The sequence below is a fragment of the Poecilia reticulata genome, chromosome 13 (genome assembly GCF_904066995.2).
Source record: "Poecilia reticulata chromosome 13, P_reticulata-male-v2, whole genome shotgun sequence".
In the NCBI taxonomy this organism is placed as follows: domain Eukaryota; kingdom Metazoa; phylum Chordata; class Actinopteri; order Cyprinodontiformes; family Poeciliidae; genus Poecilia; species Poecilia reticulata.
In genome coordinates, this window is record NC_088842.1 from 26,416,977 (window position 1) to 26,442,618 (window position 25,642).

General features: G+C 37.8%; 2 protein-coding genes across 9 annotated transcripts in view; both read left to right on the forward strand.

Annotated features, from left to right (window-relative positions):
- The window catches only part of stard13b (StAR related lipid transfer domain containing 13b), a 67,028-nt gene extending 57,801 nt beyond the window's left edge, over positions 1-9,227 (forward strand). For all 5 annotated transcript variants that reach the window (XM_008426279.3, XM_008426281.2, XM_008426280.3 and 2 more), the window contains 11 exons: positions 1,616-1,679; positions 2,720-4,074; positions 4,169-4,339; positions 4,611-4,770; positions 5,820-6,018; positions 6,098-6,311; positions 6,730-6,844; positions 6,953-7,174; positions 7,697-7,914; positions 8,037-8,213; positions 8,341-9,227. In XM_008426279.3, coding sequence (XP_008424501.1) covers positions 1,616-1,679; positions 2,720-4,074; positions 4,169-4,339; positions 4,611-4,770; positions 5,820-6,018; positions 6,098-6,311; positions 6,730-6,844; positions 6,953-7,174; positions 7,697-7,914; positions 8,037-8,213; positions 8,341-8,458 — 3,013 coding nt within the window. In that variant the 3' untranslated portion in view covers positions 8,459-9,227. The remainder of the gene's footprint in view (positions 1-1,615; positions 1,680-2,719; positions 4,075-4,168; positions 4,340-4,610; positions 4,771-5,819; positions 6,019-6,097; positions 6,312-6,729; positions 6,845-6,952; positions 7,175-7,696; positions 7,915-8,036; positions 8,214-8,340) is intronic.
- A 2,016-nt stretch (positions 9,228-11,243) lies between these two features.
- Positions 11,244-25,642, forward strand: part of nbeab (neurobeachin b) — a 220,153-nt gene continuing 205,754 nt past the window's right edge. For 2 of the 4 annotated variants that reach the window (XM_008426301.3, XM_081614410.1), the window contains exon 1: positions 11,252-11,934. In XM_008426301.3, coding sequence (XP_008424523.2) covers positions 11,659-11,934 — 276 coding nt within the window. In that variant the 5' untranslated portion in view covers positions 11,252-11,658. Of the gene's footprint in view, positions 11,935-25,642 lie in introns of all 4 variants that reach the window. The other 2 variants (XM_081614411.1, XM_008426293.3) reach the window with 2 other exon arrangements.

The window sequence follows — 25,642 nt, forward strand, 5'->3', positions numbered from 1 at the left end:
CATTTTTTTCCCCTCAAGCCAAAATGAAAACAGCACTTAAGCAACTACAGTAACTATGGAAACGATCCAAAGAGGGGACCAGGAGAGACATTAGTGGTGCCTCGCACCGCTCAACATATTGTGACTCTAAACAACCCTAAAGCAACTCATCTGCATTCCAAACTAGCCACGGGATGAATAGGAAACAATTGGAAACACTTCCACCTCCAGTGTGATTTTGCCCGTGACTTTCCACCATCGCTATGGTAACGTAAGAATAGGCCTTTAGTCAGTGATGCCACCACAGTCCCAGAGCAAAAATAAATGCCACCCTGCATACCATGCGTTCCTTCGACTGAACAGATAGATATTTCATACGTGCTAGTGCAGCCTCTGATCTCCGGCTAAGTACCCTCTTATTTTAGCGACCACATTTAAAGCTCTTTATGCGTGTGGAATAAAGGGCCCCCCTGCTTGGAAATCCTCTCTTTAGTTCCGTATGCTGCTATCTTCAGTAACAATCATGGGAAAGTCTTGTTTTAATAACCCCTATCATCTACAGCTTTGGAGTGCAGTTAGAGCCTCCATCACAGCGTGCTTGAAAAAGAATCTGGAGCAGTCAACCCCTGATTATCTTTCCACAAATTTGTTACTTTTTTCTGCGACAAGTCAGTTCAGCTGTTTTGTGTATTTTCCCACATTTTTATTTTGTTTTATTTTGGTTGATCCATAAAAAGTGTTTGTGCTGTGATTTCCAGTATCTCTTCAGCTTTTCTCACATTAGAGCTACAAACCTTTATGTGTTTTATTAGAATTTTATGGGAAATGTGACGTGAGGTCGGATCAAGAAGAGAAACCAAAGACATGTAGGGTTGTGGAGAAGCTCAGGGCGACGTGAGGTTATAACACAAAAGAAGAATCTTTGAACATTTCATAGAGCGCTGGTTTCATCCATCTTTTCAAAAAAAGACATTACTGTTCAAGTGTTTGTTGATACTTTTGTAAAGCATCTGTATATTGTATTTGGAACACAAACAAGCTTTCCTCAGCTGAACACAGAAAACATGCTCAGAGCCCTGACCTGTGATTTAATTCACATATCGTGGACATCAGTTTCTTCTTTCTCTGTGTGACCATTGTAAAAGATGAATTATTAACTATGCTATATTTTTAGGGAACAAAGTTTTTGTGTGAAGTCTGTTAAACAAACAAACAAAAAAAAACAAAAAAAACAATGCATATAATGTTCAGGATGGTTTCAAAGAATGATTCAACACCACACTTAGTGACATCATCTTTGAGTGAATGAGTAGGGTTTGAAATTTTTTTTAATCCAAATTTGAATCTCAAAATACTCCATGCAGCCCTTCAAGCCACCAACATCTCGACCCAGACTCAACAGAAAGAGAACCAAATAGCTGGCAATTAGTGACGCTTATTAGATTAAGGATATTATTATATTGACCAGCTCCGTTTCCCTAAGGGATCTGGTGGTGCATCCAGAGCGGGGCCTGATCAGATTAACATTTAAACGTTTCTCAGAACTTGAATGGAAATCTATTTTTGGTACTTTCATTCGAGAGTTAATGTCATGCTTTGGCTGCTTGTTCAATTCAGTTTCCATCTTTTCTTTCAGGCGGCTTAACACGCTCAACAAGTGTGCCTCTATGAAGCTTGATGTGAATCTTCCAAAGAAGAAGGTGAGTGTAACTCCTGACTGTTTATCACCATGTTGTTTAGTTAACCGCAAAGAGTTTCTTGGTATGATAACAGCTACCATTTGAAAAATGCCATACAACCAGTGGTTTTATTTGACTTTGTGAAAAACTGAAAATGTATTAATAACATCATAAAATTTTGATTTGCCAACACAGATTTTTAGGTAATTGCGATTGATCTTTAAGCACTGTGATATAAAAAATTTAAGAACTGTATTGCAAACATTTTTCCCCATCCTTCCTGCCATAAGCAATCAATAATTGTTTATATTAGGAGCAGAGGAAGTTTCACAGCAGGTGTGTGAGAGAGAGAGCAGTTTCTGTTGGTTTCAAGTTTCAAAGCAGACTAAATTATTATGAAGTCAACAGTTTCTCCCATCATAGATAAAGCATTAGTTCAATTAGCAAAGTAGTCTATGTGTGTGTGTGTGGGCGTGTGTGTGTGTGTGCGCGTGTGTGTGTGCGTGTGCGTGTGTGCGTGCGTGCGTGTGTGTGTGTGAGTGAGTGAATGTAGATGCTTAATGACTTTGAACATTTCCAAATGGCTTCCAACATTTTAGTTAGACATCAAAAGCTCAGAAGAACCCAAGAGAACAACTTTGCTCTACTCTTTTTTTTTTCACGAAATATGCTGAGACATGGCTGCGGTTTGCTCAGGCTGTGAAAGAGCAAGACTTTCATCTGGATCCTTTCGAGCTCTTGACGTTTAGTTAAAATGTTGGAAGCCATTTGGACATTTACAAAGCCATTAAATTGTGATTCACCAGTCAGGGTTTCTTAAACTATTGGTTCTCAGACTTGGTCATTAAGTACCCTGCCTGTTAATCACATACTAATTTAATTAAGCTGTTTGGAAGCAAGGAAGCACCTAAAATATGCAGGGAAGGGGTAATGAGGACCAGGTTTGAAAACCACTGGTCTAGCCTAAATATCGTTGGAAAATTGCACTGAAAAATTACCAGACCGTTTCCTGCTACATCTCTCATTAAATATATAATTGAATATTTTCTTTATAACTCTAGAGTGAAGACTCAGATGAAGAAGATCTCTTCGCCATCAGTGACAAATGGACCTTTGAGTGGAGCAGCAGACGTTGGTCCAGATTACAGGACATCGACTGTCTGCTTAGAACGCACGGAGAAGGCCAAACATCTAAAGACGGCTTGCCTCTCCACAGTACGACCAGCAGGGAGAGTGTTCTGACGGATCTCAGTGAGCCCGAGGTCTCATCGTTGCACAGTGAAAGCAGCGGGGGCAGTGGTCGAAGGGGCCTTAGCACGGAAGACTCTGACTGCTCCAATCGCACCTGCTCAGATTCTGCAGCGATGCCAGACTCGACATCTCTCACAATGCCTCACATCCCCAAAGAATTTTCCCACTATGTGCCTGACAAGCAAGGCAAGTTTAGCTGCACCCGTGCCAAAGACTTCCTGAAGCGCATGGAAACTCTGAGATCTAAAGGAACATCAGTGAGGGATCGGAAAACTTTGGTCATTAGCTCTCCTGTCATGCAGCAGGAGGCTCAGGCACTGAAGACGCTGCGTTGTGTCGAGATCGTAAATGGTGATGCTGGAGCTCCAGAACTCCCATCAGGCAGAATACTGTCACCACAGTCTGGCAGTGAGGGTAGCAGTCATTCCAGTGGCAGCACTGTCAGCACACCAAGTCTGAAAGAACGAAAGCCTCACCGTGCTGACCACAAGCGCAGTGGGATGTATCTGGAGGACTTAGATATTTTCTCAGGCAACCAAATGAACAAAGTCGCAGAACACAACCGCAGAAATGAATTCTGCTCCTATGAAGATCTAGTGGTCCACATTCCCAAAGACCATAAGCCAGGAACTTTTCCCAAAGCGCTATCTATAGAAAGCCTGTCCCCAACCAATGGAGCCATCAACTGGCATACAGGAAGCATGCACCTGGACTCCACACTAATTTCATGCAGAAAGGAATCCAGACCTGTTACACAATGCTGCTCCAGAGGAAGCCGAATCAGTGTCTATGATAATGTTCCCGGGTCACACTTGTACGCCAGTACTGGAGACTTAATAGACTTGGAGAAAGAAGACCTTTTCCCTCACCTGGATGACATACTGCTACATGTAAATGGTCTGCAGCAGATAGTGGACCACTGGTCAAAAAATGTCCTGCCTGGGGGAGAGGGGGTGATGCAGGTGGATAGTGAAAAAGAAGATACGGTACGGCTGCAGTCCTCTAGTCAGATCACTTTAGATTTTGAGGAAAACTCTGTCACTGAAAGCCAGACTACTCCTGGTGATGGAGACAGAGACAAAGTATCCTTAGCAGAGACCGAATCTACCAGATTCAGGGAAAGGAGAGACTCTGGAGTTGGTGCTTCACTCACCAGACCTAACAGGTAGGATTCATGACAGTGTGCTTAACAAGGCTGTACCAATGTATAATGAAATGTTATGAATAAAAACAAACTTTTTTTTCTGCTTTGGCATTAGGTTACGATGGCCCAGCTTCCAGATATCCAATCGTCTCAGTCACTCAATGACATCCCTGCAAATTACAAACCAGTCAGCAGGCCAGCTGAGTTTGTTACAGAAGTTTTCTCTCTTGCGTCTTACAGCAATAATGGAAAAATATTCCATGTCTAACAAGCACGGGTGGACTTGGTAAGTGTTATTAAAACAACACACAGGCAACAATAACGCTCTATGTCTTATCAGTCAGAAAACCCTTTTTTTTTATTAATTAACCTGTATTTTATCAAATCTTTTTAAATGTGTTGTGTTTTGTCATGTAAAGAAGTTTGGTTGGCCTAGAAAAAAAAATCCTTGAAATTGCCTTCCTTTATTACTGGCTATTGCTGAGTAACTTTATATTTTCTTTTTTTATGCATGTTTTTAAAGACCATTCTTTAATAACAATCATTAATGTTTGTAGGTCTGTACCAAAATTTATGAAGAGAATGAAAGTACCAGACTATAAGGACAAGAATGTGTTTGGAGTGCCACTCATAGTGAATGTGCAGCGTTCCGGTCAGCCCCTGCCGCTTGGCCTCCAGCAGGCTTTGAGATACCTGAGAAGTCAGTGTCTTGACCAGGTCAGTAACCTCCCAACGTTAAGATGTATGTTCTTAATCTATAGCAAAAGCTGAAAAGCAAGTTCATGTACTGTACAGAAAATGGACTCAAAGCTTGATTGGGGGTCATTTTGGATGAACTTCGGCATCAGTGCCGTTTCACATGCTTCCAATCAGCCTGCGGCTTTGCTGCGGTGATAAAGAAGTCAAGGTTGCCTTTATAGCAGCGTCCAACTTGTCTCTATTGTTAGTATTTTGGTCCCTTATTATCTTCATGACTGTACTGCATGAATTCTCTATGAGGTTTAGGAAGGTTTGCTAGCCAAACAATCATAGTACTACTACAGTGAGTAAGTTTCTGATAGATGACGGCAATAACTTAGAACTTGAGAGGTCACACTCTGCTGAGAGCATGAGAGGACATGTCTCCTCAAACCATCATTGAGTGTAAAAACTTCACACTGGACTTTAACTAAGATTCAAATGCAAAATTTCCTTTATGCACAATGGAGCACTTTAAAAAGTCCAGACCTTTTTTTTCTTTTTGACTCAGGTGGGATGCTTCTGACGTTCCTACTACAGGAATGGCTTATTACAAGGAATACAACAGCTGTAACTGTCGTTTGTTGTGGCTTTTGAAACACTCCAACTGCAAAATCCCTAAAACCCATGAAGGGGTTTTACTTCACAATCCACTCCTGGTTGCAGTTGTCTATGTTATGCATGAGCGCTTTTCTTCCACCGTTTGTTCCTTAATTCAGATTCCCATTGGTATTCCTGAGTACAGCACTCTGTGAACTTTTCTGTTGCTTTTTCTGGCTTATGTGATTGCGTAACCATAACACAGCCACCACATAATGTCTCTGTGGGGATAATTTTGTTTCATGTATTTTTTTTTTTGTTTGTTTTCAAATCTTAGTAGACAGTTTTCATTTTTGAGTTGAATTACTAAATTAGTAAACACTTTTACAATATTCTAATGTATTGAGATGTAATTTGATACAATGCTGCAAATGAATTCCATGCTCTGAAAGTGCCTCTGTGCTAAAAGATTTCTTTTTGTCTTCCAGGTGGGTCTGTTTCGAAAGTCTGGGGTGAAGTCCCGAATTCATGCTCTAAGGCAGATGAATGAAAGCTCTCCAGATAATGTGAACTATGAAGATCAGTCTGCCTATGATGTGGCTGACATGGTGAAGCAGTTTTTCAGGGATCTACCTGAACCTCTGCTCACCAGCAAGCTAGGGGAGACATTCCTCCATATTTACCAGTGTAAGCTCTCTTGGTGGTGATGTGTTTTATCTCCTTCTTTGCTTTCCAACAAGAAATGTAAAATATTTTATGTGTGCAGATGTGCCAAAGGACCAAAGGTTACAAGCTGTCCAAGCAGCCATAATGTTGATGCCGGATGAAAACCGAGAGGTGCTGCAGACGCTCCTCTGTTTTCTGAGCGATGTCACTTCTTCCGTGGAGGAAAATCAGATGACACCCATGAACATTGCAGTGTGCCTGGCCCCTTCTCTGTTTCACCTCAATATAATGAGGAAGGACAATCTATCACCAAAGTAATTTCTCTTGGATTATTGCATTGCATCTAATTTAATGTCTGTCCTTTCAGCTCCTCTGCAAAAAAAAAAAAGTGTAATGAGCATAGTTTGCCCACGTTTCATTAACTTCTGTGTAATTATCTTCACTATGACTCCATAAAGCATGGCTTGAAGTGTGCTACGGAGCTTACTCAGCCCTTAGGGGTACATTAGATTACTCTCTCGGTGCCAGTTTACTAAGGTTATGACCCTTTTTTATGCTTGCTGTTTTAGAAGCTCAAGCTGTGTACAAACAAAGTAAATCTATCTCGTTAAAATTTCTTTAAAAAGACCAAAGGGGTTTCCCACAGGGGGAATAAGGGGCTTATTCTTCATTTATTTAGGATGTTGTACTGAACTCTGTTAGACTTGAACATTTTTTCCTCATTCTCTCTAGGGCCATGCAGAAAAAGTATGCCACAGGCAGGCCGGACCAGAAGGACCTGAATGAAAACTTAGCTGCAACACAGGGCCTTGCTCATATGATCATGGAGTGCAATCGTCTCTTTGAGGTAGAGGCAGTAATTGAAAATTGCAAAAAAAATGTCATGCCTGGATGCAACACCCTCTCCTGAATTCATTTGGATCTAGTCTGACCTGTAATTTGGTTTACCCATTAGATCCCTCATGAGATGGTTACTCAGTCGCGCAATTCTTACGTGGAGGCCGACTTGCATGCACCGACAATCGATGAGCTGTGCAGACAACTGGAAGAGGATGATGGAACATATCAAACACATTTGGAAGGGAGACTACAAACGTTCCTTAAAGAGGCCAGAGAGAAGTCCAAATATTGGGTGTCATGCAACAGTTCAGATAACACAGAGCTGTACTACAAAAAGGTTGGTGGTCTTTTTTCTGTTTTTGATCTTAATTTGCTGGTCATTTTGCCCCTTCTGCATTTACTGCTTTTGTAGGTTTTCACATTCCACATTTTTGGTCATAAAACAAAGTCGTCTGCCACAGGGGAGCATTTCAAGCCCAATTTGGCAATTAGTGATTTAAAGTAACTTTCTGTAGTCTACGGCATAAAACATTTTTAAATGAAATGATTTTAGTTCTCTGTTGAATATATGCAGCTAGATGTTGCTTAGAGTTATTTCTATGTACATTTGTGTCACAAACTGGTGTAATGTACTGATTTTAGAAAATAACTTTATTTATGGGTACCAAATGGAAGTTGGGAGGGATGAAAGGGCAAAATTTGACAACAAAATGGGAGTTTGAATCGTCAAAGGGCAAATTCATCTGGCACCCAACATTTGTTTGTACTCAGTTATATATCAGCAAACCAAAAATTAATGATTGCCTTAACAAAATATTTAAAATGAATAAAATTTAACATGTTTGTGCTTTGTTGGCAGGTGGGGGATGGAAATCCTCTAAGACGCTGGCGAGTGTCTGTAGAAGTGGAAGCGCCGCCATCCGTTGTGTTAAACCGCGTACTGCGGGAGCGCCACCTGTGGGACATGGACCTGCTCCAGTGGAAAGTGTGTGAGACGCTGGATAAACAAACAGAGGTGTTTCAGTACGTCCTCAGCCGCATGCCTCCTCATCCCAGTAGGGACTTTGTAGCTCTCAGGTGAGTAACAGCTAAAAATAAATAAACGACATGTCATCTTTTAATTCTGAGAAGCTATAAAATTTGATTTTGTGTTTTCTTCTCTGTTTTTTCTTCTGTTTTTTTTTTTTTTTTTTGCAAAGGTCTTGGAGGACAGACTTGCCCAAGGGTGCTTGCTCATTGGTTTCTATATCCATAGAGCATGAGGACTCCTCTGCTACAGAAGGAGTTCGAGCTATGATCCTGGAGTCAAACTACCTACTGGAACCGTGTGGCTCCGGAAAGTCAAGACTAACTCACATCTGCAGAGTTGACTTAAAGTAAATCTAAAAATTATTTGTTCTAGAATTTTCAGACTTATACATCTAAATCTAAATCACAAAATGAATGCATTTGCTGTGTGTTGTTATATAGCGTGCAGTATTAAGAGTATGGTTTTGATTTCAGGGGAAGGACTCCAGATTGGTACAACAAAGCATTTGGTCATCTTTGCGCTGCAGAAGCTGCCCGGATCCGCAACTCCTTTCAGCCGCTGATCGCAGATGGACCAGAAACCAAAATATGAAACTGTTCTGTCTGTTAAGCTTTGAGATCGGGACTGCGCTGTTGAGTCGTTGCTAAACGGCTCACATGAATTGCACAGACAGTGCCCCTGAACAAAAACACAGTTTGTTTTCGTGAAAGAGCTCTGAAAACAGTTTCAAGCCTTTCAACTTGCACATGTGCAAAGGAGGATATTTTTAGGTGCTGAGCATAATTCATTTGGGAAATTAATTAAATTGCCAATGTCCTTCACTTTATAATTTTATTTAGCTACTGTTGTGAATTATTATTATTTTTAAATATAAATATGTATTGGTATTATTTACAATGTCCAGGACATTCAAGCTCTTAAATGCTTCTGAGAAGCATTAGTTAATCAGTACAGATTTAAGTAATATAATTATGTAAACCCAAGTGTTTGTATATTTGTGAGTGAATATTTTGTAATTAAGAACAAATTGTACATTCTGTACATATGAGAACAGGTAAATAGTACATATGTTAATTTCGTATATTGATTCTTACATGGTCAGACATCTTTTAATATACACGGTACAGGATTGTAAGCTGGTTTTACTTTGGTCATGTAATGACATTTTTAAATATGTGTAATTTTATGTAACTTTGACCTCCAATAGTTGTGGAAAATAATGACTGAAGGTTTGACTTGATCATACCTGCTTTATGGTACTGGCTCATACAGTCAGGTACAAGACACAGTCTTGTGCTTTGTTGTTTTTTTGTTTGTTTATTTGTTTGTTTGTTTTTTAATAAAACTATCTTTATTATAAGATTTTTGTGCAGATTGATTCTGAATCTTACCATTGTATCAAGACATAAATCATAGTTGGTACTTGACAGCAGCTCACCCTGAAGGGAAAAGTAGAAATTCTCCAAAAATATGTTGACACCAAACTGTGCTGGTGGTGTTCAGTCCTCACCTTTGATTCCCAACACTTGATCAGAGAATCAAAGGTGAGGTTTGTTCATTCTGTAGACCTGTGAATGCATTTAATGGCATGTTGAAGACAATAGAAATTCTACTGACAGCATCTCTACAATCAGTAAGATAACTATATATTATGAGAGATTAAAAAAACAAAAAAACAAATACAAGCACAATAATTTTTGTAAAACTGCAGAAATGATCTCAGCTCTGGAGTTAGAGGGACCTCTACTGGACATTTGAGGGGAACACATCCACCTGGAGGCATCAGAGACATTTAGTTTGACGTTAAAGTTTTAAAGTGATCCAAAATTTACTGAATAATTTAGCTGTTGTGACTTATACTTTTTTATTTCTTACAGTGTTGAAGTAAAACTAGTGAGGGGGGAAAAACCCTCAATATTCAACAGAGAAGTAAACATGACTTTCAGCTTTAGCAGATTTTTTAAAATAATAAAAACAGATTACATGTAACAAACCTTTATTTTTCTGTCCCCTATTCTAAATATTTGCAATCCACAACTTAGCAGGTGGGTTGAATGAGCTACTGATAGAATAAAGACAAAGTGACACTTACTGAGTTTGTCAATCAGGACTTGATGCACTGAATTACTTTAATAGAAAGTTAAGTCTAGCTTCAAACATTGACATCATTGTTTGAAGCTAAACTTAAAATCAAAAATCAGTTTAACAAAAACCTGAAATTGAAAGAAAAAGACCAAGAGATGGAGAATGTATCTCCTATGTATGACTATGTGTGGGCAGAATATATTAGGCAGCAAGCTGACTTTTTTTTTCTCAATGATTGGGTTTCAGTAAGAAAAGCAACAATAACAATTTGATAAGGACCAAATGGCTAGACAACTGGGTCATGTCCAGTACTGCAACTCTAGAGGGGTATTCCAGATGTGCAGTTGTCATATGCATCAAAAAAGGTCGAAGGAAGGAACAGAAGTGAACTGCCCAAGATGATGCATGAGGAAAGTGAAGGCTGCCCTCTGCGGTCTGATCAAAAAGACAAACTGCTTTACCTCAAACTGCTAAAAATCACCTCCATTGTAAACAGAGTCCACCTGTATGTAGTTTATTCTGAGTATACACCCAACTGTTCTTATAAGCCCGTTAGGAAATTTAATGAAGTTTATTGGTGAACTTTGTCTTCTCTTTATTCTCAAGAATAAAGAGAAGAAGCTAAATAGGGTTTTATTACAAAATAGCATCCCAAACTTTGACAATCTGTTCAAGCACTTTTCAATCCATCAACCTAAAATATGAAAAGTATGGCACAACTGCAGATCTACAGTCATGGTGGAAAAATCAGAGTTGGTTGACAAAATATGAAAAAGCTTATTGGGTACGAATATATTTGAAAGTCACTATTTATTGCAAAAACAACCTTTGTTTTTACAACCAACAAGATTTCTTTCTTTATTCTAATTTTCCTCAAATATGGCTTAACTGGCTTGCAGTTCAAAAAATTTAAGTCATAATTTTATAAACCTTTACAACTATATTGCCTAGCTTTGATTTTTTTAAAGTAACCATTAAAAACACCCACAGCATCCATCCACAGCATCCAATGCCATTTACAATTAACTTCATTAGGTAGATGTGGAAAATGTGGAATGAAAGTGGTGTCATTGTGTGCACCTGCGTCAGGTATGCTTTGGCTATTTTGTTTTCCCATTAGGCAGTTCAAGATAAAACTTGAACTGTCTGATTTAAATTCCCAAGAAAAAAGTCTAAATATTTAGAAAATTACATTTATAGTAATATAATCTTTTTTTTTTCCCCCTTCGGTCTATTACTAGAAACGTCAATAAGCTTGAAGCCACCAGGACGTGATCCATGTAGCAACCAAAAGAGGAACCGCAGCCAGGGGGCGACAACATGGCGGTGACAGCGCTGCAGAGAGGAGAAGCGCATCCAAAAGATCCGCGCGCGCGCACACACACACACACACACACACACACACACACACACACACACACGCACTCAGCTTTGTGTTCACAGCGCAGGTCAGTCAGCTTGCTTAACCTGCTGGTACCAACAACACACTCCTTCAGCCGAACTCTCCAGAGTGGATTTCTCCTAACAGGAAGAGGCTTCTTTTGCGGTTTTGCCTCTGTTTTCTCCTTGCTTCTCAAGTGTCTTTCTTTTTTTTTTTCTTCTTCTTCTTCTTCTTAACGCTCTTAACCAGTAATTAAACACAACACGAAGAAGACGAGGGAGAACCTTTATCAGTGTTTCATTAAAACCTCAGGGTTGGCGTGGAAATGACAAGCGAGAAGCCGGTGGCAATGCCGGGCTCGCTGTCGCTCTCGGACCGTCAGCCCGCTCCAGGTCACGGGCATCGCGGAGCTGCGGTCCCCGCTGCTGCCACCGGGAAGCCAATGATGATGTCCGGCTCAGGTTCAGTGGTCCTCCCGGCAGGCATGGTCAACCCTGCGGTTCCTATCCGGAATATCAAGATGAAATTTGGTGTTCTTATTGGACTCATCCAGGTCGGCGAGGTTTCCAACCGGGATATTGTGGAGACGGTGCTCAATCTGGTAAGTGCCCTGCACATTATCTGCTGTATGACTGGACATTATCGCTCAAATCCACACCTGGAATTATTTCTGAAAGCAGCGTTCACATATTATTGCATATCATTTTGACACATGGCCTGTGAAAATAAGGACTTGTTTGCCGTACAAATGGCTTGACATTTGCGAGAGAATCTTCAACGTGAATATTACAGCCACTCATTTAAACGGTAGCCTGTTGGAGGAAAACTGAATATAGCAAAGTAATTAATGAAGTTTTTAACTTTAGAAAAGTCCAGGAATTTACGTGCACTTGTTTCAGTGAGGAGTTTAAATCCAGTGGTCACTTAAGATGTCAATGTTGTGGTTATAATAAGGACATGCATCTGCTGCTTCTGGTTGTGACAAAAGCATATTGAGGGATCAAGATATGATTGTCATAGTATTGGGCAGGCAAGTCCATAACCGCTGTAACACTTGTGATAAGCAGAGGCTGGTATGAAATTCTTGGGGTACAATAACCTAAGGTAAAAATGTAAAATGCAAGCAACTCCACCTTAATATTACAACATTGTAATCAATTTAGCTATACTACTGTCATCTATTCATTTTTTTTATTTTATTTTGAGAGCTAAATATGGTTGTAGTTTCCAGTAGCTTATTGCACAGAATCTTGTGCAATAATTACAAGAAATCTTTTTTTTTTGTTTCCTTTTCAGCTAAGCATAAATCTAACAAGCTCATATTGACTGGTTAGTCAGGCTATCTGCTCCAGATACTGTTAACTCAAGATTGACGGCTTCCTTTCTCCCTTCGTTTCTACACTACAATATCTGTTTTTGTTTTAAGATCTAAAAACTAAAAATCTAAAAAAGAAGAAGAAGAAGCCAAATTCTGATATTCTTGGGAGCAAGCAAAGTTTATAAAGCCAGGTAATCATAGATGTGCGTCTCAGTAAATTTGCCTATTGTTGAAAAGGTAATTTATCTTAGTAATTCAATTTAAAAAGTGAAACTCATAGACAACCAAAGTAAGGTATTTCCAGCATTTATTTATGTTAAAACTGATTCTTGTTACTTACAGCTAATGCAAACCCCAAAACTCAGTTTTTTAGAAAAGGTTCATATTACATGGATTTGGGATTTTTAACTGGCTAATATCAGCCTGCTGGATAGTTTGTCCATGTGCAGTACAGTGTGTACAGTACTTGGGTGGGGCTTCTTCTACTTGGACATAATTCGAGCTATATGTGGCGTAGCATGGAAATGATCAGCCGGACGTCTTCTTTCAGCCAGCTGACTGGCAGTGGAAAGCAAACAGTTTTACTCTGTGGAGCACATAGAAAAACCCCCAATCAGTCTGGGAATTTCTCTGGAATTGTATTATAATTACTTAAAACTGGAAGAAGAGTGTGCTGGAAAATTTGAGCGGTTTTGGAACTGTCACTTTTTAAATCATCGATTTTGTCACCTGTAACTCAAGCCAGTCTTCTCAGAGTACAATTATTAATACAATTTCTCATAATACAGCTTTTTGACACCAAATTGGATTATGATGGATTAAAATCTGAAACTTTTATACTGAAGTCATTTTATTCTTTATTTAAAATTAAATAAAACCAGCTTCCAGCTCGTGCTTTGACCATCTGCAGCAGCTCCACAGTCTGTTTGCAATAGTTGGCCTCTCCTTGTTAGCACACTAGAGATTAATTACAACCTGTTCTAGCTCAACAGAGACCCACTTTGTGGAGCAGAACAAATTGTAGCCCTTGGCATGTTCAGACATGAGAGCTGTACTGCAGGAGCTGGAGTCACTGACACCTTGCCCCTTCTCACTTTGCTGTTTTCAAAGACAATCACACTCTGTTGTATGATAATTCTGATTTTCTTTTTACACCAACCTGATGGCCGTGACATGATTGCACATTCATTTTTCTTAATTTTCTGCTTGATGAATTTACTCTGTGATTGACTTTGTGTTCATGCTTTTTTTTAAAAGTCCTTTGTGCTCACTCTTCAATACAACACTAGATTTTAGCACTGGAGCTATCTATTCAAACTTTAAAAAAAAAAAAGTTTTCTATCAAACCAATTTGAAACTTTTAAATGACAGATTTAATTAAGAGAGTATTGAAGCTCAGTTGTCTTTCATTTGTAGATACCAGTGCAATTAGATTATGTCTGGTAAGAAAAGATTGACGTCTGTCCAAGCAATGAAATATTTAGTGCAATGATAGTAACACCAGATTATAGTTGTTATTTTATCTACCTTTTTATCTAAATTACATCAGAATTTCTGCATCACACATTTATCTTCAAAAAAGCTGGGATGCAAAGACAATTTTGTTGAGTTGTTTGAGAATATATATATTTTTTGAATACAAGTTGAGATCAAATTTCAAATTTGTCTGAAGAGTCCGAGATTTATGTTGTGATTCTCATCAGGGATCCTGAATCATTATGTTCAAAGTCAATTTCATTCTTATATTGGTAAGATTGGGTTTTCAAGAGTATGTAGCCTTTACTCACCATTTTCTGTGGTCGTCTTACATCTTATAGAGTTTACTTTAATATTATGTCAAATCATTTAGCTTTTTAATATCAACCAAAAACATAACTATTCAAGATTTTACTGCCATCTTTGAATTATCACACTGCATCTGTAGGCTATTTTTGCTTCACTGCCAGTGTTTTAGTTTCAATGTAAAACATAAAAAAGTCACACAAAAAAAGCTATGAATAATCAAATGTCCATGTCAAAATTAAAGTCCTTCAGATTTCCCATGAGTTCGTATCTTGAGGATTCTCTCAAGTACAAACAACCACAAGGCAGCAAAAAAATCATGTTGAAATTTGTGAGTGGAATTCTTTACATTCGTATCAAGTAAAGCATTTAGTCTATATAAATGTTTTTGAAAGGATGTGTGCATGCCACAAACATGATCATTTGATGTTTTATTTAACAAATAAATTGTCTCATTAAAAGACACAGAAGTCGCAAATATTAATCATAGAAAGAGTTGTTTTTTTTATTTATTGTGGCATTTTATTTATAGTACAGCTTCTTGAAAAATACATTTTGAATAATAAGTGTTGGTCTAATTTTTGTTCCATATTTATCGATGGAGGCAAAAATTAAGTCTTTCTGTGCTGTTCCGTCTGCAGCTTTTATGTATGTTTTTTGATGTTTTGATGCAATATTTGCAGTTGTGCTTATGATTTAAGGTCATAGTAAATAACTTCAAAAATGGCTGTAATTGTTTGTGGAGTTGAAATATCTTTCTCTGATTATATTCCACTTGGTTACATGTTAACAACCATATTGGATATGTTCCAGCTGAGATCGATCGAGTCTATGCATATTAGACAAATAGCATGGCGATACCATGAAAGGCTTGTTTCTGTATGTGTTCGACTGGCTATAAGCTATGATTTGCACTCTGCTCCTCCTGAGTCAGTTACACACTCTGATCAATATCGGATCAATATGTTCTTTTACAGTTTTATAAATAAAACTTTTTCTTCTGAATTACCCTTTCTAATGGGCACTGTTTTGGATTATGCCACAGGCCATATTTGTGATCTCCACTGTCTTACGTTTCTCCGTTTGGCCGTGTTTTGGCATTTCCGGTAAGGCTAAGGGGACACAGTTTGCTGTGACATGAACCACGCCGCTGAGCTTGGCATGTTGTTGCAAGTTTAAGACACATTATATCAAGCAGTTAAATAGATGCTTCATTAATTGAAAACCCGAGCCTCATGTCTTGTTGATATGCCGTAGCTCTTTGCATTCGTCCCCTCGTGTAGAGCAGGTTAATAAAAGATTATGATGTACCTACATGGAACAATTGAGTGTCGTTCCGATGTTGTCGTTGTACCACCTTGTGTAGTTTGTTCATGCTATATGCCCTAAATAATGAGTTAGATTCTACATTAGTTAGGAATAGCAATGTGTACATCAATACATTTTTTACTCGTTGAGCCTTTTTATTCGTTCCCATTCAGAACACTTACATTGGAAGGGGGGGAGGTGTACGGTATGCAAACACTGTGCTTCCTCAGTTGAGTTTATTCAGTTTGAAGCCATTCGGTTTCCCCCAATCACATTTTCCTTTCCTCTGATCTACTTCATGATAATCTTCTTAGGATTTGAGAGAAAATTGAAATTCTGACGCTGTGCAAATTTGTTTGTTTTAAAAGTAATTTCATTCAGCTGTCAATTGACTCAGCGACAGGACGATAATGCATTTCCTTGTCCTCAGTCAAGGACAAGGTAAGGGATTGCACTTTTTTATGTTTTGCCCTGTCTGCAAATATTCTGTGTCTCTCTGAACATCCAAGATCAAGTGCATTTCAGTAGTAGTTTTATCTAAATGTTATTTAATTCAGATTAAATGAAAAATGGCCAAACGCATTTTGATCTCACTTCTCATATGCTATGCAATTTATTAGGTTGTTGTCAGTAGTTTAATCAAGTTTACCTTGAGTTTCAAAGCTCAGATATATTACTTATATTGAAGTGGAGATAAATTGTCTGTCAACCTGATTACATCAGCAAAAATATAGCTTTTGGGTACAGAATCTTTTGATTTAAGGATAACCATCAGTGCCTTTAGGAAATGCCGAAGAGTGAGGTCAGACGACTTTGCGAAAGCTGTAAGTCTGTTATCTTTGTTTTTCCCTTTGGTCTCGCTCCTCTCTTGCTATTCTCATTCGTTCTGCTCACTCATGCGTTCCTACCCCAGAGAGATGCCAATAGTATATTATTTGGCTGCTGCCTAAATTAGTGTCATGGCTCATCCCAGGAAGCATCTCCCAGCTCAGTGGGGGAATGTTGCTAAGAGAACAACTAACTCCTGGTTGTGGGAACTTTATGGGTTAAGACTTTTTTTTTTGTTTCTTGATAGAAATGTGCTGAAGCTCAGAGTGATGAAATATGTGAAAAGTCTTGCTGAAAGAGATGACAATAATATAGACTGACTTAAAGATAACACTGAGAATTAAATTTTTTATCTTTCTGCTTGATGTTTTGCATTTAAACCATTTATTCATAATGATTTTAGAATCTTCCCTTTTATCTGCATTTTTAATATTTGGTTGAAATATTTCCAAAAGCCCGTCTTCTGTTTTCTATCAAAGGATAGTCGGAGCATATGGGAGTCTTTTCAACAGAAATTTGTGCGAAAGTATGCTTGATTTATCAAAGCTCTTTTTGAGACATTAAAACACAGATTTTTAAAGAAAAAAATCAGTAAGGCAAAAGCAGTGGCAAGTATTCTTAAACTGGCACCATATTGTTTATCTGTAATGTATTCTGGCATATTAAAAACGCAGGAAAATGTGATATGCAATGGTAATGAATCATAATTACGATATGACTTGCAATGGACAAACAATGTCTTAGCTAAACATGGTTACTTTTTCTGCTTTTTTTTAATTTATTTTTTTTATAAACATAAAGCTCAAAGGTCTGGAAATCTTTCGATTCATTCCAAAAGAAAATGAACTCTTCATTCATTTCTATGTCAACAACATAGTTTTTGGCAATGATGCACTCTTGTTGTACTTTTAAGTTCTTTAACAGAACAGTTTAAATAGGTTCCTATGAAATCAGGTTTATTATTAGTTTTCTTTTTCTCCTAATTTATCTTTTTCCCAAATTCCATTATTTCAGCTTTTATTTTCCTGAATTTCACTTTTACCATTCTAACTACAGTGGCTCCAGCATATGTGCTTCAGTATTCATGATTGCACCTGTTTGCAGATTTTTCTGTGGAACGTAGATCCAAATTATTTGTGAAAAAATGCACCTTTTAGGAAGTAGAAATACCTAGGTGCTATGTGCTGACATTTGCAAAGCCATCCCAGGAGCAGTATTTATTTTCCTTGGCCCCGATTGGCTGTACAGCAAAGAGTGGAAATGTGGAAAACTGCTGCAATTTCTGTGTGTAAACTATGAAAATAGGCATTTATAGTGATTTTTTGAGGTGATCTCTAGTATTCGTGGACTTCAGCTATTCATGGGCAACCATGGTCTTTGTGAATACACTTAATCTAATAAATCTAAATTAAACTTAATCTAATATCAAATTCACTAACTAGTGTAATTCATCACATTTGTATCATTTTGATTTAGATTCCAGCTGACCAGATGCAAAAAGCAACGAAATTACAACTTTTGATATTTCACAAAACAAAGTTTTAAAAAGGTTTGCAAGTATTTTTAATCTATAATTAATGTCTGATAATTATCTGTTTCACATGCTAAGTATAATGCTTTTTAAATGGATGTAATTAGAAGTGGTCAAAAAAAGACCAAAAAAAGTAATGAAAGTGGCTTTTGTTTGTTGCCTTTGAACTTTGAATTCTTTTTGTTTTTGTTTGAAAGAATTCGAAGATCCAACAGTGTGTTAAATTAATGCCGATTGTGGGTAGGGGAGGAGAAACACTAAACCTGTCAACAAAAATATGCAAGATTATTTAAACTGGTATAATTTGGCTGTGTAAGTAGAATTTGGCTAAACCTCAGGCTACATACCATGTGTTGTCCTCCCCGTAGGCGTGAGGCCCACTATGCTCATTTCTATGGAGATGAGCTACATCTTAGATCATGCAAACCTAATTCATATTGCTTTATGCAGCAGATAGACAGCACTGCAGCAGGGCGTTTCCATCACTGTACAGACTGAACGCAAGCAAAGACAGCCTGACAACATCACACCGCTGGTGTAGATAACATTTCTGGGTATGTCACAATAACGGTATGTTTATAGAAATATAAACAGTTCCTTTATTATTTGCGTTTAGTAAATGTGTGAATTTTATAATTGACTGAAAAAGGTAAATGTAAAATATGGGGAAACTATAATATTTATACGGAAGCCAAACAAATATAGTGAATGTTGCAGGGATTGCTTTTGAAAGTGTTTGCTAAATGAAAATGTATGTATGGAAGTAAATTTCCTTTATACTGTTTTTAGGATAACAGTGTTCTGTTCTCAGTTACTCCACTTTTTTTGGGGGGTCACTGATAAGGAATCACGAATCAGAAATGTTTACAGAGACGTCTGTTTGAAATGGTTGATGTATTAATTTTGAGCTCTTTCTGATTTATCCACTGGATCATTAAAATGGCAAGTTGTCATGTACATTTGCCTTTTTATTGCTCAAGGTTGGTGCAGTTTGTCAGTGAAAAGCCAGCAAAAGGATTATACTTATTTATTGTACTTTAATTGGTTGAACGTAAAATACTTGACTTATGCTTTTGTGCCGTGTTTTCGCCTGCCTGTGTCCTCTCCAGTCTAGAAGACCCAGCAAGTCATTACATTTCTGAAAAGCTAACAGAGCACACAAGAGAACAATTCAGCAAACTGTTTGTCTGTACAAAGACTGGAATTTAATCACAACAGTTTTAAATGGAAAGCATTCCGGGGGTTCAAAATTAATGATTAAGGTTGCAAACTTTGTTCTTTATGGAACATTGGATGCAATATGTTAAACATGGACACAGAACAGCAAAGGAGCAGCAATAGGCTTTAGAATATATCTACAAAATGGAAAATGTTGTTTTGTTTGTCTTGTGCAAAAATGCGATCACACTGCTCTGCTACATGGCATCACTTTCATAGTGGATTCTCAGCAAAGAAGGCAGAACATTTGTTCTTCCTGTGTCAGAACACATGCAAAAGAAGAAAGCCAACTCAACTGGTGCACCGTGAGGCATGAGGTCCATATTAAAGGGACTGACAGATTTATCCTCCTCTCTGGCACATGAGCCACTAGGCAGTTAATGATGTGTGCTGTGAATACAGATTTCTGTATTATTCCTGACAAAGCAGGCATTGTTGATAGCATGATTCTGCTTTGAATATGTTTTCATTTACACTTCGGTCCCTGTAGTTTTTACGTGCTATTCCTTCTTTGCCTGCCTGTGCTTTTATATCAGTTGATGCTAAAGGACATCCGAGTTCATCCTGTTTCGGCTACCTATTGAAATCAAGTGAGGGCTTTAGTGTTTATAATTGAGCATACATTCTCAAATTTATTCGCCGCAGCATAGCTGGGATGTTTCTGTTTCTTGCCGATATTGAAGCCTATGTTCTCTTTAAGAGTGTGATCATGCACATACTTAATGTAGCTGAAATAGAAGGGAGATAATGAAGGGTTTAGTAAGAATTGGGGATTTGGATTACAATTAATACTGAGATATCAGCTTGATAAATGAAGACACCGTTTATACCTCCCATCTCCCTTGACACATTCCACCAGGACACTTATTTTTGTCACATAACATCTGCTCATTTTTCCATTATTGGAGTTTAATACGGAAAATCCATCTTTTTGCTTATCAAATATATTCTCAACTGCAGAGTAAAGGACTTACCTTTATCTCATCTAAAGAATCTTATCAACCTAAGTAAACACCCGTTTTTTAATTTCAAATATACAGAGACTGTGTTCTGTCTACTCGATGAGCTCATCTTGGAAAAAACAAACAAATGGTTAGATATATTTGCCAGATGGTTTCTTACACAGAGCCATCTGTGTAGTCTGTGTAGAAAACCAAAAGAAAAAGGACATGTAAGGCATGTGGATAAAAAATATATCCTCATCTTCCTTAACTGGCAGTCTTCAAAATGACGTGAACAAATAAGAGCCTGTTCAAAATACAAATCATGCAAAGACTACACTTGAAGAGGGGAACATTATTTTTCCAGAAAATATTTGTTGTCTCCAACCTAAGTAATACACTAACTTTTATCAGATTAGGATACCACAAACTGATCTGTGGCGCAAACTGGTATCCATATTTAGCTGAATGCCTTTCCTGATGACTGGCAGTGTGAATTATCAAGAATTTTGCCCCTGAATCTGAATCTTTACCATACACTAGGGCAATTTGTTTTCTTTACTGTTTGTTGAATTGCTTACTCTTTAATCATTTAGCATTAACTAGACAATAAAAATACAATCATAGTGCTATTGATTGTTTTTCTTGATTTGTTTTGGGAAAGCATCCTAAAAGAAAGAACAAAAATAAATAAATCTTGCAGCATTTTAGTTTTATGAAATCAATGCTACTAAATTTTGCAAGCATATTTCAAAGTTGCTACAAAGTCCCGCTGGAATTTTATTATACTTTGCCAATAAATCTATGGCTACCAGTGATTCCCAGAGGTCCCACTATGTTTGGTGTAGTGTCAGATTCCCAAAGAGTCTATGCCGTACCATTAAACTGTAGAAACAGAAGGCAGAAAATCAAATGTGTGAACATGACATAACGAGAGAAACCTGGTTGGTTTTACAGTCTTGAATAAAACCAAAGCATAAAGAGAGGATTGTAGGAAATATTTATTTATTTATTTTGTTTACAACTTCACCTTCCTTTCTAATTGAGGCTCCTAGCAGAAGCCTTCAGGGACTGCAATGAATCCAGAACTCTACTCCTAAAATCCAGATGAGTGCGCAGAAACATTAACACTCACAACCTATTCCAAACTCACTCCGTTGGTTTTCTGAGTAGATCTCCTTGTCATCTGACGGCGCATTTACAAAAATGTTTCGCCCCCCTGTCGACACATTTCTCACCCCACAAACCTGTACATCTTCCCTTTACTTGAGTCGGTCGCCTCCTTCCCACCAGCACAAAACTCACCAGTATGGGCAATTGAGCACACCGTGCTGCTGGCCTTTGGCTGTGGAATGCTCTCTCTCTAACACTTAGAGGAGCAAAGCGGCTTCAGGCAGTTTTAAACATAGTTAAATGGAACATTTGTTGGTTCCTTTAACAGTATGCTTTGAAATGCTTCTTTTTTATATAAAGTTATGAGGTCGACTTTAGATAAAATTACCATTAGTATCATAGATTTTGATTTTTATCAAATATTAACCAATATGAGGGAGTTTAGGTCTACAGAGAAGGGAGAAACTGTGATTGCTGATAATGTAATCTGGGTATGGTATATGTAGCCTTGGTGTACGCTGCAGAGCTCATCTCCTATGTTGCTTTGAGGATTCAGTCCTGGCTGTGTGTTGTGCCTACAAGCGTACTGAAGCCGATTGTCAAGCAATGTTTAGATGTGTGTCCCTGGCTAATGCTATTACTTGTGAGAGCTGGACTGCTTTGAAAGAAACATCTGGATGGAGAGCCTCACTGTTTCCTTGGAGTCTGAGGCAGAGACAGATTACTGCTGTACCATTTGGTTGATAATGATTCAGCATGGAATTAGATGCTCTATATGGAACAGCTTGGCTAGTGTGATAGTCTTATTGCTGCTGCTAAAATGAATACAGGGTTTTAGGAGTGGCTGTGAAGATTTCTAAGTCTATGTATCACGAGTTTGATAAAATAAGCTCTGATAAATGTTTCAACACTTTATCACATTCCCTGCTGCTGGGCAGAAAATTCACACTGCATCAAACTCATACTTAATGCTTATGCATAAGTTTTGAAAGTCAACACAGCTGTTAAAATGTCAGATTTTTGAAACGTAAACAATTTGATTAAAATCAATAAAACTTTTTTTCACATTTAGCGTAACTGAACTAAAAACTAATTTTAGCTAAAATTGTGTGATTTGGCCGTTTTTACCCACTTCTTACAAATATTCTTCAAGTCATATTGTGAGGATATCTCCTGCTCAAAGCCTTCCACAGGTACCAACAAGTTTTCTATTGAATTTTTGTTCTATATCTGACTTAGCTGATCCATAACCTTAGTTTTCTACTTGCAAAGCAAGTTCTTTGTTCTTGAGAGAGAATAACCCTCATCATCTCTATCAGTCGCCTGAAAGGTCTGAGTCACAATGGATATTTTGAAGTCTTCAACCACTACTTCCAGAGAGATGTTATGAAAATAGGCCAACACTGGGGTTAAGAGTTTTTACCAGTCTCTTTTGTTCTCTGTGTGCAGTTCAGTACTTGTTATCCATCCATGGTCTGGCCCAACACATTGTTTAGAGGAAACTCCTACAACTACTTATCTTTTGCTGTTTATTGATGAGTTTTGCTGAGCCACATAATGCTGTTGCTGTTTTTTCCACTCTAACCCTGACTGACACCTTTGTGCAATGTGATATCTTGGATTTTTGTTTTCTCAGCAATGAGAAAATGCAAAAGAGTAACTGTCAAAAAAATCCATAGTAAGTATTCTGCTTGATCTAACCTTTGCTCTTGGTACATTTGTTCATAGCTTTTTTGTTATCAGGTTTTTTTGTTAATCTGGAATGTAGCTTATATATCAGGTGTGACTGTAGAGGAGTATCACTTTAACTTTCTGTATTGAACATTCAATGTCTTTGGCAAACCAAACTGAGTCAGACTGCAAGAGCCCATGTAAGTACTTTGAGCTGCTCTCTTTCTCTTATATTTACCCACCAGTGACGGATAGTTTCTGGATGTGCTCAATCATTTGTATCATGCTCTATCATTCTTTTAAACTTGCTGAATATTGGAAGGTATCTTTGTAAGATGCCTTCCTTTGTAAAATGCCTTACGAGGATGAAACGGTGGCTTTGTGGCACTGTTTGGTCAGGGATCAGACATAATCATTGCCGCTGTGATCTATATATGTATCAGAAATAGCCTTTGTTCCACTAAGATATTCCAAACTTTGAACTCTGCAGACAAAAGCTGAATTGGATATCATTATTCATACTTGTATTTAACCTATTCTTGATTGTTTTAAGAGTCCTTTAATGTGTCTAATGGATCTTGGCGATCTCCAGACAGTACAGAATGCAGCTGTCTGTTTCTTGTGGAGTTTAACTACAAGAAAGAGACGGCACATTACTCCAGTTTTAGTCTCTTTAAATTGGCTGCTTTTGTCCTCACTTTTAGAGCCCTGTGCGGACAAGCTCCAGCTTATTTCTCCACATCACAGTTTGCGATCTGGTCAATGGATGTTAATGGTTTTAGGAACGACATAAGAGGGGGGAAAAAAATCTTATAGTGATAGCCCCAAGTTGTTGAATTTGTTGCTTCATGCTTGACACTGTATTTATTCTTTGAGTCTTTTAAGACTTATTTATTTAGACAAGCTTTTACATTTGGGTTGTCTAAAATTTTCTTTGCTCTTGTGTATGCCATTCTATTTGTACCATTTATGATTTTTTGTTTCATGCAAATATTTTATAGTAAAGCAAATATAAGGTAAAGGTGTAATATGACGCTATGCAGAAGTCATTGACCTCTATGTTGTACTATTTAGATATAAAGTTTACTTATTTACTTCTAGGACAGATGCAATTCATTTACAGTTAATCAGATTTTCTGTCACTAATGGCAGGTGTGTACAGTACTCAAGGAGAAAGGTGGTTCAACAAACTATTAGTTAAAGGGTCAAGGTATATATAAAGGTTATGCCCTTTCTTCCCCTTTTTTCCAGTTACATTGTATATAATATTATGTCAAATCAAAGGTGGCAAATGGTTTGTTCTACTCTCATTTTTGACATCACAATAACCTAGCACTAAACGTAAGATTTTATGCCTGCACTTGACTTTCTATAATCTCTTAATATATCTTTCCTTGGTAAGAAGTCTTGTGTACATATTGGAAAAACTTCAAAACTAAAATACCATCTGTTAAAACCTACAATTGTTGACAGCATCCTGCACTGACCGTCAATTTGCAAGTCTTTACATGTTGACCATCCGGCTCTCAAACACATTTATGAAATTGTCCATATTCCCACAGTGACCTAGATGGAATATTTATACTGAAGAAGTTAATTACATTTCAACATGTAGATTACAGCACTTACTGTGCTGCCATTTCCATTCAAATTGCTATTTCAAGTAGAGCAGACCACATGACTTGTGCAGCTATGCCTTTTCAGAAGAGGATTAAAATCCGAAGTGAGGAGAATTGCTCTGTATCCCAAGTGTATGATTTTGGAAGTAGTATATTTTTGGCATCACAGTCATTTTGTAGCTCACAATTCTGTATAGCACAGTTAAAAAAAAAAACCTGAACTTCTGGGTTCGTGTACAGAATACAGCGTAAAATGTGTTTTGCTGGTGTCTCAGTGGTATATGAAGCTAGTGAGTTTGTCATTGAGCACTGCTGCTGATTTTCAGTCTCAGCAGGGCTAAAATTGCTTGCAGTAGATGTCCTCCAGTGGAACTGTGTCAGTATGTTTAAACTGGATGACTGAGTTGATTGGAAACTAACAACCCTGTTTTTCAGAGATGGAATTGCAATTGGCAGATAAATTGAGCATTATCGTTTATCCATCACTCTCTACATATGCACAGTGTGGTTGAATATGAAGTGTAATTGACTATGAACATCCATCACATTTTAACAGATTGTACAGGTGTGACAGGTAATGCCTTTTCCCAGTAATTCAAAAATGAACTAGATGTAATTACACTTGGAATGATATTTGTCAAGCATTTGTTTTTGTTTATTTTGATGTTTATGGCTCACAACAAATGGAAATCCAAATCCCCCTTCCAACTGCAAAAAGGATTTTAAATACAGAAATCCTGTCATGCTGGGAGTCTGTCCATGTGCCTTTATGGTATATGTACTCAATTCTCGGTTGGGGACTCTTCTTTTCGCATGAATTTTTGCGTCAGTACAGCATGGCATGGCAGTGACTAGCCTATGGCTCTGCAGGGGTGTAAAGTAAGTAATTTTCCTCTTAAGAATATGTCACACATTCTTTATAGGGCTTTGGTTGCACTTTTCTGGCCAATCAAGCACATTGATACCAAGTTGCCAGAAAG